General features: G+C 38.1%; 1 protein-coding gene across 2 annotated transcripts in view; it reads left to right on the top strand.

The window, feature by feature from the left end:
• ttyh2 (tweety family member 2) overlaps positions 1–13,929 on the top strand; it is a 51,895-nt gene that overhangs the window by 22,692 nt on the left and 15,274 nt on the right. For both annotated transcript variants that reach the window (XM_044101795.1, XM_044101796.1), the window contains exons 3-5: positions 1,634–1,745; positions 7,813–8,033; positions 12,521–12,616. In XM_044101795.1, coding sequence (XP_043957730.1) covers positions 1,634–1,745; positions 7,813–8,033; positions 12,521–12,616 — 429 coding nt within the window. The remainder of the gene's footprint in view (positions 1–1,633; positions 1,746–7,812; positions 8,034–12,520; positions 12,617–13,929) is intronic.

Here is a 13,929-nt window from a genome sequence, read left to right on the forward strand (position 1 = left end):
TCCACACACAGATTTTACATTTGTTCTTTCATAGTTAACAAAAACCCTAAGTACTCACAGTGTATCCTTTGGCGCCTCACAAACATTTTCAAATAATGCAAAAATAATATTTTCATTTTGAAACATCACTGTATTGATGTTTTAACTGTGGAAGAGTTCACAAAGGAATATTGAGTGCAAAAGGCCTGATTTTCAGTCCGACCTCTCCACCACTCCCTCCCTGACTGTTGTTGGGTTCCAGCAATCACCTGATCAGGGTGATCTAGTGAGCTTGTGCTGGAATTTAACAGACTTTTACAAAGCTCTCTTAAATTTTCTAAACCTTTACATGACAAGATTATTCATTATTATTATTATTATTATTATTATTATTATTATTATTATTATTATTATAGTCCACACCTCAAAGCACTGACGGTGCATTTGTTGTAATGAATAGGATTATTTTAGAATATCACAATCACAAGTTAACTACAGTATGACACCTTCTTGGTGTGTGCCAGAGACTGACTCGGCTTGTTCCTCTTAAAAGCAGTAATCCCTACAATCTGTACTTTATCGGTTTGCTGTTTTTCCTACTTATTTCCCTAATAGTTTGGACAAAATCTTCAAATTGGGTGGTTTATCTGCAGGAGGTCAAATAATGAGATGATGTCTTTGCTGCAGTAATTAGGAAAATAGCTGCTGTTTTTCTGCTCAATCCAAACTTAGCTTCCAGTACCATTATTATCAATCCTGCAGGATCTGTGGCTTCAGGTGAACTACATTTCGTTGCTTGTACTTGTGACAGTGCAATGACAATAAAGTTGAATTCTATTCTATTCTATTCTACTTTACACTGAGTGTAAGTGTTCAGAAGGCTTACCTAAGGTTCTCCCTTTAGTACTGACCTGACCCAATCTTGGCCTCTATCTGGAGCATGTTCCCACATGGGACAATTATGGATTTCTACAAGATGAGTTTTGTTTGTGTTATCTAAGCTAGTAGATCCAAAACCTCTGTAACTACATAAAAGAACATCAAAGTACTGGGAGTGTTTGTTTTTTCTTCCAGTAAAACGATCTATTCCTGCGCTCCAGCTGAACAAATCTGACCTATGGATTGTTGTGTCTGCTGACATGGTTTAAAATCATGCTAACAAATTGTGTCATTTTGGGACTAGAGGGTGTTGTTAACAGCTTTCACATTTTTTTGTAGGTCTTGAATGAAATGCATTACATAATGGATTACATTTGTATATTTTCTTGAAAACTGTCAGTAAATGAGTATATTTTTGTTGGTAGAACCAATCAAAATATTCTTAAGGTCCATTACTTTGTGCTTTGTACAGGTATTGCACACACCCACACATACACCCAAGGGAATTTAGATAGGCCAGTTAACATAACATGCATGGTACTGGGAGGAAGATGGAGTAATTGGACATTAATGTCCTTGCAGAAGGTCCCAGGCCAGGAATTGGCCTGGGACATGAAGCCAATTCCTGCCTTTAGCTTATATTCACAGGCTCATGACTGTGAATATAAGCTAAAGGCAACAGCCCTGTGGATAGAAGATGTCAGCAACTGTAGAACTCTGCTCAACTCATTAACTTATCAAAGACTTGCCTGTCCTTCTCCTCCTTTCACTGCAGCATCTCTGTGGGTGTGGGTTTCTATGGCAACAGTGAGACCAATGATGGCATTTATCAGCTTACCTACTCCCTGTACAATGCTAACCACACCCTGGGTGGTGTAGACAGCCTGGTAAGTTCGACACTGAATCACTTGTATTGATGCCACACAATAAATAGCTTAAATTGCCTCACAACAAAGCTAGAATAGATGGAAAACTCTTGAGTAGTTTTAAACTGCATTTGAGGTAGTTTTGATTCGCTCAGACACATTTCGGCACAAACGCCTGAGCAAGGATGAAATCTCAAAAGACTCAACTTACTATGTATTTAAATGTTTTCTGGTGTTTTTTATAGCGTTGATCTACTGTGCGAAAATTGACAGCCTGTCAACACACAAAAAGCTCTCCTCCGGCCACTGTAGCCTCAGCGGAAAACAAAGCGTTGCACTCACTCCTGTTTGTCTTGTGTGCACATGATGCTATTTTTACCCAGCCATCACTCAGATGTCTAAATGAAGGTTACAGCTTCAAAATTTCCTATCCTAGTCAAATCAGCTTTTGACTAAGAAATATTTTCCCATAAAGCTATGTCCCACAAATATGGCTAAAATCTATATTTGTAATACAAGGTCTTCTGAGCTGTTACTAAACAGAGTTCTAGATCTTTCTAGATCTTTATTCTATTGTCTGGAGACTAAAGTATAACGTGGTAAAAGTAAATGGGAAGTATACATTTTTTGATGTTAAATATATGAATCCAGTCCAAATACTTTGGGATCACAATCTGAAATGCATTCTACAGTTGATACACTGTATGCACACATTCATATCAAACGATCCATTAAAATCAAAACTAAAATACTTCAGATTTGGAAGTAAATCTGCAAGGCTTTTCATTGGGACACAGACAATGGGGTAAAAAAAAAGGAAAACCTTTGAGAACCATGTATTTCTTTTTATCCACCTAAGGATTAGACACTGATAGGTTGGGGGTCTTAAAACTTTTGCTATTTATTCTGTTTTGGGGGAAAGTAACTTTAATAGTGCTTTCCTTCTTTTGGTAGTTTATAACCAGCAACTATTCTGCAAAAGTGTCTTCCCAGGCATTGACCCGGGGCCCTCTGGCTGTCGAAGAGCGGGGATTAAGTCTCCATCTGTGTTAATGGAGATTAATGTGCTTCTGTGAGAGCTACTCAGTGCTACGACTCAAAGCGGCCTTGGTAGTAAACACTTTGCAGCGAGAGTGAAGAGCCCACAGCACTCTTACTTTGTAGCTATTTTGTGTCATGTTAGGACATTTAACTGCAATGGCGAGGAAAAGTGAACTGAGATTTTATTAGAGTTTCATCCCCATCTTTCTGGCTATTCATAAAAAATTAAAACTGAAAATATGTTCGACAAGTTGAGCTGATGCCTTTGGGATTAGTTCCCACTTTATGGGCATTAACCAGTAGAAGCCGCTGATTTACCCCACTTCTCTTTTTTCATATGACTGCATCCCAAGCTTGCATTAGACAGAGGCATGGATCTCTTTGCATTTCCAAATTGCATCCATTGATACTGAATATCGCCATTGAAATTTCTAGACTCTTCCCCCATTTTGTCCTCAGTGCCACTTAAGCAAGACACAATAATCGTTACCACATAGACTATTTGGGATTTGTGAACTTGTACAAACACATTAAAGGCCACGGTGGCCTTTATTTCTCACGTGCACACATAAGAGCTTAGTCCTGTGTGTGTGTGTGTGTGTGCATGAGTGAATTTGTTGCATGCAGCTATAGACTGTTAAGGAGTCTAATTCTTGAGCTATACAAAGAGCCCAGTGTGCCACACACAGCTCCCGGTCTCCCCCCACCTAATCAACCATGATCCCAGGAGACAAAGCCCTTTGATTTGGAAGAATAAGAAGCAATGCTAGGATGCCTGATTGGCAGAGTCGGGAACTGAAATCGGTATTGAAATCTTTTGACAATGAGGTCCGAACTCCTTTCTGGCCCACACAAATGCCTTTTAGCCCAACTCCAAGAGAGTTTCGAAGAGAGTTAGCTCAGAGAAGGATAGAATAAGGAAGAAAGACTGTTGACTGTATGAGTTGAGACGGTGATTAGTTACGGTCTGGAATATATGCTTATCATGTGTCTATCTGAGAGTGATTTAAAGAAATCCCCAGCTTACATCATCTTAAACAGGACTGTTAGATCTGGAAAAGCCACGATCCTTTCCATTCACTGTTAAAGGATTGATGTGACATTAAAGGAGCTTGGCAATGTTCATAATAACTCTTTTGTTTGAAGATGGGTGTAAGTAATCGCCCAGTGGACTGGGTTGACGTCTGGGTCATTCACTGAGTATTTAGCCAGAATGCAAACACGAGCTATATGTTCCTTCATACTGTTTTTTTAGCAATTGCATAATAGAGTATGTATATTTGTTAGGATTAAAAGACATTTCTTGCTCAAGAGATCAAACTTTCCCTTGTCCATCTTGGATGGTCGACTATTAACAAAGTAAAGACAGAGCCAATCAGTATAGAGAGGGTGGTGAAACTGAATTTTCAAGATGCTAACTGGAGGGCTGCTATAATTACCGACAGCCTTAGCTTTGATATACAGCTCAGCCTGCAATGTCTTTTTCCTGCTTATGTCACCACCTTGACTCTAGCTAACTGAACTCTACCACAAGGTGCAGTTACACAATATATGATAGATGTGCATTTATGAACTCTGTGGTATTAAATAAAGTGGTGTAAGAAAATTGATTTATAGTGGACAATGGTGTTATAAAGCTCATAAATCACATACAACAAATTCTGGTAATTTTTTTTACACAAAAATGTCAATTGGGAAAACTCAAAAACAATTGAGCATATTAGTTTTTCTTCAAGAAACCCTAACCACCTGTTATGCTAATTTTGAAATAACTTCTAAAACTCTCATCGTTGATTTTCAGGCAAAAATAAAAACATAGATTTTTAGAAAGATGCACTACAAGCCATTGAGACTGGTTTATCTTCATTTGGAATTAAGCTGCCCAAGAACTTCCAACCCATGTTCCATTTCATGCTCCAACTCCCACATTCAATATTAAATGAGGAAGCTTGGCAGTAAAGCCAACACAATAAATTAAAGCCGAAGAGAAGTATCAAGCTGTTTCTCAATTTCAGATCCAATGACGCTGAGAGGGAAAAAAAAATTTAAAAAATCTAGTTTCAGTTCAAATGTCTCATTAAATTGTATTGCTTGTTACACTTTATCATCAGTCTTTTCTTTGGCTTTAGTAACAAGAGTTTGATCATCATTAGTTTGTCCAACATTTGACCTTAAATGTACTCTTATACATGGTGTTGAAAAATCCTTTGTGTCCATATTTGCCTATCAGATATTTAATGAGAAACTAAATACATACTTAAAGTACTATGGTTTTTACACAAAAACAACATTTTATCACATATTAGGGAACAAAATAGGAGTAAATGTGACACAATGACTCGTGAAAAGCAAAACTTTAAATAAAACCCATTTATCCATCTTTCTCAAATGACCTTGAGCCAATATCTGAATTCATAATGTTGAAATACCATTTTTTTCCTCCAGCCTGAGGTAATGTATCCAAGTTTTGTCATCTTGAGCTTTTTCTCCCTTTGCCAAATGAGCATCCTCCAGTAAAAAATCAAAAAGCCTTAAACTAAACTGCAAAATGTTTGTGTGGAAAATATGACAGGAAAAGAGGGCTTCTCTGTGGCCTATAAACATCAGAGTGAGATAAAAAACCGGGCTAAGAATCCTATCTTTAAGATCGGTGCACATCACTTACACAGTGAGGATTAGTCCCAGACAGAGAGTAGAGATTAGTCAGATTGGCTAGTTCCCTAAAGGTTTCAGATAAAATTCTCATTCTCACACAAGCAGCAAGGATCAGATATATTCCTCCATTCCTGCATCTGAAATTTTCATCTCCCCAGTCTGCAGAGGGAAACGTACATGGGAATGATCAAATAAACTACAAAACACTACAATCTTGAATATAGCAGCTGAACTTTGGGTTGTCTTGTTATTTATTTGTTCAGTGGTCAAAGGATAAAATGGAAAGAGAAAAACAAATGTTTGATATGAAAAGTGATTTCCTGTTGTACTGCATCAGATCTTGGCTTAACATTAGCCTACCTGGAGAGAAGAATTAGAAACTGTATAACAGTGGCATAGCCATTAGTCACACCGCTGTGTTTTATTTGAGCAAATTTTCTTCTTCCATCCAATCATCTGGTTTATTTGGGGTTGGATTGTGGGGGAACCAGTGTGAGTAGTGAGATCCAGACTTTCCTCTCTCCAGGCACTTGGGCTCACTCCTCTGGAGGAATGCTAAAGCATTTCCAGGACAGCTGAGAAACATAGTCCCTCCAACGTGTCCTGGGTCTTTCTCTGGGTTTCCTCCCAGTGGGGCGTGACTGAGCTTCTCACCCTCTTGATAGCCCAGATATCCTGCGGAAAAAAACATGTCAACTTCTTGTATCCATGATCTTGCTTATCATAGCGACAAGCAAACTGCAGTGGGTCCTGAGATCTACTTGCTTGCATAAGGTGGGCCAATATGACACCCAGAGGAGGGCGGGATGTCTGTTTGGCTGGGGGCAGCTGGAGAGGAGGGTGATTAGCTTGTTCCTGAACTAAATCTGTTAAAGACTGTGTTCAATTCATCAGCTCTGTCCAGAATCCCATGTGTCTGATCCTCCTTTTGCTTGGAGGCTGTGATCTTCTTCACCCCTGACCAAACATCTGACCAAACATCTCTGACATTGTTCTTTTGGTCTTTTTTAAAATTACATTCACCAATGAGGATTTGTGAAGTCATATTTGCGGAAGCTTATCAGTTACTAGCCAGCCAGCTCATTTCCTTCCTCTTTATTTTAAGCTTTGGTTTTTCTTTTTTATTTTGTTTTTTTGGGGTTTTTTTATTTTTATAAAGTGTGGTTCATGTTGAAGACAAACCCAGTTAATTACTTCTGACCAACCTGTCCTCATTTCAGCTTCAGCTTCAGCTCCCCGACAAACACAAAAACAATATATGTTGGCACTCAGAGCTGAATGGAGGCATGTATTACCCTTTTTAATTATCAAATAGCAGGATGTCTCAGTGACTGCTATTTCTCTACAAACAGCTTTTCCCCTTGAGCAAAACATATAGCAATTAACTACCAAATTGATGGGTAGTGTTCATAGAGTATATGTTTACACCCATATGTGGGATAATGATGTCCTTGGCAACGGATTACAATAGTATAATTCATCACATTAAATGCCTGAGCTTTTGTTGTTGGTCGACTTAGAAGACCAGACTTCCACCTCATCGAATGAATTAGATGCTGTATGGTTGCAGGCTTAAATAAATAAAAACAAATGGCTTTGTAGCAATAATTTATTAAAAAACAATGTTTAATTCTTTGATTGCAAAAACATCAAAACCACTATTTCACCTCTAAACTCTCTAAAAGGTATTTATTTAAAATAGACACCTACGCTTGGTGTTACATCTCTCCCACTCTGTGCCTTCCCTTCAGTCTCATCCACTTATAACCAAGAACCATCTCATTTTTATGATCATTCTCCCTTTATCTTTTTTCAATACTTGTAAGGCTGAAAGAAGTAGTCAATAATAAATGACAGCTTGTGCCCCCAGCATCTCTTATAAACTTCAAGAAATGTTCGCACAGCTTAAAAATACATTAGATGTGGCAAAGTTATGTTTCCATTTGATGTCCTCTGAGATGTTATAAAATTTTGTAGAAATCTACACATGCCAAAGAGCATATTAATAACGACATTTATTTTGATGTTAGTTTTTATTCTGACTATTGAAATTAAAAATATGCTCTGAGGCATCACAGTGGCCTAAAAAAAAGAAAACCCTGCTCAAATACAGTTTTATCCTGAAGGGTCTTTCAAGTGTAACAATGGAATGACCCCGCAGGAGCAGCTATTCATCGGATGGCTGAGTGCACTGCTACAAACCACAGAAAAATCTATATTTAGACTTTTGTCCTCTCTGCAAGGGAACAATGTACAGCAGAACAGTTAAGTAAGAGCAAGAAATAAAACTATTAGAGCTTTGAGTTTTTATGGTTTAGGATTGAATCTTCCTAAATAATATGCTATTTTGTTTGGCTTTTTTATTTATTTTTTTTGCTCTTCTGTTCTCCAGGTGACGGGCACAATGGGCAACATGAGGACTGGCCTCCACCAGCACCTAGCAAGGTTGGATGAGATCTTTGCCACAAGGGGCGACTACGTGCAGACCTTGCAGTTCATGCAGCAGATGGCGGACAATGTGATCAAACAGCTGCTGGGGCTGCCCGACTGGGACCAGGCCAAAGTGGACCTGGCGACCATCGCTGACCAGACTGCAAATATAGAGTACTACAGGTGAAGACAAAGCCAAAAATACATGTCTGGCTCATTGAGTGGAGGGTGGGGAGCTTGGGTTGTTACAGTGGCTTGCAATTGTTGTCATACCCTGTGACATTTTCTACATTTAGGTATTTTCTTGGAATTTTATGAAATTTACTAATATTAAGCTGTAGGTAATTGTGAACTGGAGGGAAAATGATACGTGATTTTCAATAATTGCTTTTCGATTCTCCTTTGCTTTGTGTTGCTTTATCACATAAAATCCTAATAAGAGACATTAACATTTGCTGGTTCTAAGATAAAATGTAAAAACCCTGTTTATGTTTATCATGGTGAGGCACTGTAAATGATAAAATGTCACCTTTTCACACCTGAGAGGACATATTCAGAAAGTGTATCTTCCTTCAAATTTAGAATTCTGACTCTATCCATGAATATTGCACAAAGTTGCTGTATAGGCTAAATTTATGCACAGGGCAAAAGATGAGCATGCATATTGAAAATGCAGGTCCACTACAGAATGTTTTCAGGATGCAGCTATTTGTGTCCAGGGAGTGATCTGCATCTTCATACTCTGATGTCCATGCTAGGTGAGCTGTGAGGAATTTATGTGAGGAGACTTCCAAGCATGAGTCAAACTCTCTGCAGACCAGGAATGAAGCATTACAGTTTTATGAACATTAAATCTAGATATAGTCCTTTGGTTCTTAGAGAAGCAAATATGCTCCACCATATGATATCAAGTTTCTTTTTATAGCTGCAATCCCTGAGCAATGCAACCACACAATTATATACCTAATTTTTGGGTTGGGAGTGAAATCCAGCTTGTTATGACCCGGATATATCACTTTGTACTGCATAATACATGATTTTACATGGATGCACCACCCACTTATTTAAAAAGTGTCTCTAACATGGAAACTAACTTACCAAGCGCAATGTGTGCAACCCTTTAATTATTTGAGATTATTGGGCGTTCTGACATCAGTCAAAAATATTAACAGTTTTCAGAATATTTGAACCTCGTCATAGGATGTGACTTTCTTACAATACAATAGTTCAATGTTACTTGGACCCTTGCACATATCTTGTGTTGTTGCTTTTTGTCACAGACATTTTAGACCATCTAATTTTAATGTTGTATAACAAAAGTGTGAATACATTTAAAAAGCAGTTTTAAAATGATTTTTTTTAGGTTAAAAAAGGCATCCTAACTAATCACATCCAGGCTTGAGTACTGCCAGAACTTAAGAATCATAAAATAGGATGCGGTGGTGGCGCAAGGGAAGAGCACAACCGACATAAGGAGGGCTTAGTCCTCAACGCGGCTGGCGCAGGTTCGATTCCCTGCCTGATGAGCTTTGCTGCATGTCTTCCTTCTCTTTCAATACCGTACTTTCCTGTCTGAGCACTTTCAAATTAAAAAGGCCACTCAAGCCAAAAAAAGAATCATAAAATAACTCAAACAGGAACTGTCTGACAGCATGAGGTAGGCTGAAGAATTTTAAGAAGAAGCTTAAGTAGAAGGTTTGTTGTATACACTGAGAAAAGCAGCTGCTATTACCTTTTCATTATCTCTACAGGTCCTGGACCTGTAGTGCTTAAATATTCTGTCTGTTCTGTTTCTCTTCATTCTTCTATTGTGTACCGTCACCTCCATCATGACAGGTTGTTTTACTTGCAAAAGATTTTGTGATTTTAGTGGTTTTGACAACATACTTGTCAAATCATAATGAAATAAGTGAGTTGTCATCAACGTGGTTGAAAACTTTGCAATTCCTCTTGTACCCCATAGGCTCAGTAGTTGGGAACAATTGTCGGTTAGTCCTTCCATTCGTTCGTCTGTCTGTCTATCTGTTCGTTCATTCATTCATTCATACATTCATTCATTGAACATGAGCCCAGCATTAACCTTTCAGTTTTGTTTGTTTTACACAGAGCAGTACTGCTTTCATATCAGGATACATGGCAGTACAATACATGTCTGAAAAGGAGATCCCAGCTTCCTCCCAGGCATATTTTAATGCTGGGTCAGATTAGAACCTTAGCGCGTTTTTAGTTACAGACTCAGTGGTCTTTCAGCATTTACATGCTGTATGTTTGTATTGATCTCTAAGGTGACTCCTCTGCTTTGCAGATAAAGTAGTCTGATGCTAATATAGTGGGCTATCTTGGTGGACTGACACTACAGCTCTCATTAGACTTGTTTTTAACACTTCATCCAGATAAATAGTTCCTGGAAGGTTTTACGTGTCTACATGAATGTGTAAATGGACGCACTGGTACCAAGCAGCAGCATTTCCAGAAATCGATTCATCTAACTTCGGAACAATTTAGATTGACTTACAGCGCTGGTGTAAAATTCCTTGAATCCACTGAACTTTTTCAAGTTTTATGATGTTACAACTATAAACTTTTATGTATTTTATTGGGACTTTATGTGTTGGACCAATGTAAAGCTGTTCATATTCATAAAGTGAAAAGGGGTTGATGCAAATAAAGATCTTAAAGTGTGGTTTTCATTTGTATTAAGCCCTCCTGAATTAATACTTGGTGCAACCTATGGGAGTCTGTCTCTCCTGGTGCCACACATTTAAAGAATGGTCTTAAACTCCAGTCCTCAAGAGCCAGTGTCTTGCAACTTTTAGATTTCACTCTGCTTCAGCAAACCTGGCTCCAATATTAGCTCATTAGCAGAACTCTGAAGAACTTGAGTGGATGCTCTTGAGGCAGTTCAGCCATTTAATTAAAGTGTGCAGGACCAGGCAAACATCTAAAAGTTCCAGGTTTCAGGACTGCAGTTTGATAACATTAAGGCATTTGGTTGGACTGGATTCTACGTATTTAGGGCTACCTATCAATAAAAACCCTTAAACATGTTGGTTGTAACAGGACAAAACTTTTTTGTAATAAAGCGTTCACATTTTCCTCCCTCTAACCAAAAGTTCCTTAGAAAACCAATTTTTTTTTTTTGATGCTTACATGAACTCTCTCCACCCCCTCGTGTATCTGTGCTTTCCCCAGTCTGACTAATTGGATTAAGGATGACAGAGGCAAACACGGTGGCACCGCAGTGCCTCCCATGTCGATGCATCAGCTTCTCATGCTTCACGCTGTCAGTGAAGGAAAAGATTAGACAAGGGCGAAGCAGTGGAAAGGTGGAGGTGAGGGAGAAATGAAAGGCTAAGAAAGAAAGGGTAGGCTGGAAAAACATGGAGATGGGGCAAAAGATTAAACAGAGAGGGGGAGGAATAAATTTTAAAAAAACGTACATGAGAAAATCTGAGGTTTTGTTGAGTAATGAGAATGCGGGGTGGTGGGAAGTAAGTCAAAAATAAAAGAGAATATCAACACAGTGCTGAAGAAGGATCCGAGCAGTGGAGCAAAATAAACCCTGATGGGAATAAATAGACAACAGCGGCTGACAGGTAGGATAGATTGATAGATCTTAGTGTGGAAGTGAAAAGTGTTGTTTTTTTTTTTTGTTTTCATTAGAACATTCAGCCATATGGATTCAAAGAGATTCATAATTAACCAGCTGGACAGATTCTGTTGTGTTCATCTGCAACTTGATTACTATTCACAGAACAGATGGTTTTACTAAGGAAGACAAAGCTGGTTCTCAAACACACATTCACAGACCTCTACTTTGTTATACATGTCTACTAATGTGAATCTTCACATTCACATCACATGCCCTCTTTGGTTTATCTTCCACATCTTATTATCTAATAGACCCAATAGAAAATGTAAGTTTTTTTCCAGTTTAGACTTTCTTTTTGTATCCTTGCAATTATTCTGGCAGATTGTGTTTGAAACTTTAATCAGACATGGGTAGCTGCATGGTTTGAAAACATTTTGGTTTCTACATCTGCTCAAGAAAAATTGAAATCCATTTGCTCAAATAGCTGTTTCTGCTGCTCTCTATGGAAACCTGAAATGAGCATGTTGTCTTGTGTTTGTGCAATGTATATTATTATTCCACATATTTACTAAAACCCGCCATTTATCTCTCCTTAAATTTCACAAGGTTATTGTTTTGTTATGTGCTATTCTGACTCTAACAAATTTGAACACCTACGCTAACTTTTTTTAATGCTGTCATTTTTAAATGGTTATGCATACTATAGATGTCATATGTGAACATAGATTTCCTTAATATGCCCCTATAGATAATAGATAATCAAACTTTATTCATAGAGCAGTTTAACACAGTCAGTGGTCTACAGAGGGTAAAATCAATCTGCAAAGCACTGGTAAGCACCATTGGCTTGGATTTCAAGGGGAGGCTACTGTTCTAACAACGTTTTAGCATATTAGCTCCCCATTTTTTGTAACTGTGATTTTATTTTGAGCCACACATACCACAATATTTTTTTGGGATGGAGAAACAATAACCTTTAAAGACCTGGAGTGTCTCTAAGAAATTCCCATTGTATATTTCTACTGATTTTCATTCACTGGCAGAAGTTAATTTTTTTTTCTTCTGCTTGTGTCTCAAGATGGCTGACCTACCTGTTGCTCCTCATCCTGGACCTGATCATCTGCCTGCTAGCCTGTCTGGGCCTGGCCAAGCAGTCTCGCTGGCTACTCACCACGTAAGTCTACATGTATTGTAAAACTGATGGTCCATCTTTTTGTTTTGGTCATGTGTGTTGTTCTCTGTTTAAAATAGTAAAGCACAACCAGTAAGAGAGTATGAGAAGCTCACTATATACGCTACATAGCAAAATGTAGCGTATAGCGTTAAAACAGAAGCCAAATAAAAGAGAAAATTGTTCTCAGCTGTAATTGCGATGCAAGTTTAATTTTCTGAAATGTTAGAATGTCAGTACACAAAGTTAACTTCTTTGAAAACAATCTATTACAGATTTTAAATTCTATAGTTATATGGAACTACATTAATTAATTTCTACATTTCATAATCAGTAAAAAGTCAACCTGATTGAGAACTACTGTTTTTTTTATATTGAGGGAGTTGATGGCCAACATACCAAAAGCAGTTGTTATCTTTATGGGGCACTTACTTATTTACAAATGATGATTTGAATAGAGTATTTCCTGCAAAAATTGAAATAAGACCTGAGGCCCACCAGGCTGCGGAGCTGTTAGCACTGTGATCTCGTAGCAACAAGGTCCTGGGTTCAAATCGCAGTCAGGTCTTTCTGCGTTGAGTTTGTATGTTTATGACGTAGTGTATGGTGCAGGAAAAAAGTCTAATGAAAATGCATTTAATGTAGCTGGATCTTGAAAGGATATTCAGTGCATCTCTAGAAGGAAAGAAAGAAAGGCAGAAAGAAATTTATCTCTTGTAGTAGTTAAACACACTACTATTGTGATAAGGTGGCTTAATTACATATAATATGCAGCAGAGGAAGAAGAGACAAAAAGAGGTTTGTAATGATTCTTTTTAAACTGGGGCAGGTCACAGGAGCAGGTGTGGGGTTTCTATATCTTCCCATGGGAAATATTCTGTGTACAAGGCAGCTAAGCCCTGGATCATATCTATGTACAAACACGGCTCAGCTTCCCCTGTCTTATTTGACCGTTTGCCTTTCAGTGCTGCCAGCAGGAGGCTGGACTATCTCAGAGTGTTGCCGTCTCAGTGGCTTTGCTCTACAAATTGAACCGGAGAGCTGTGAGGAGGAGATGGGAGCTAGGCCATTAGATCTTATCTACAGTATAACTTCCTGAGAATTGTTATTCCACTTAAACACTTGACCTGCTTTAGACATGAATTAAGAAATGTCTAACAGAAGCAAACATGGCAGATGTTTGGAGTGTCATATGGTAGACAATTAATTATTTAGCTTGGTCTTTTAAAATGTTTTTCACATTAATATTTAATGGATTTGATCATGTAGAAGTGACAGGAAAACAAATAGATTTCTGACATGGATAAATCTATGTA

The sequence above is a fragment of the Gambusia affinis genome, linkage group LG20, assembly GCF_019740435.1.
Source record: "Gambusia affinis linkage group LG20, SWU_Gaff_1.0, whole genome shotgun sequence".
Lineage (NCBI taxonomy): Eukaryota > Metazoa > Chordata > Actinopteri > Cyprinodontiformes > Poeciliidae > Gambusia > Gambusia affinis.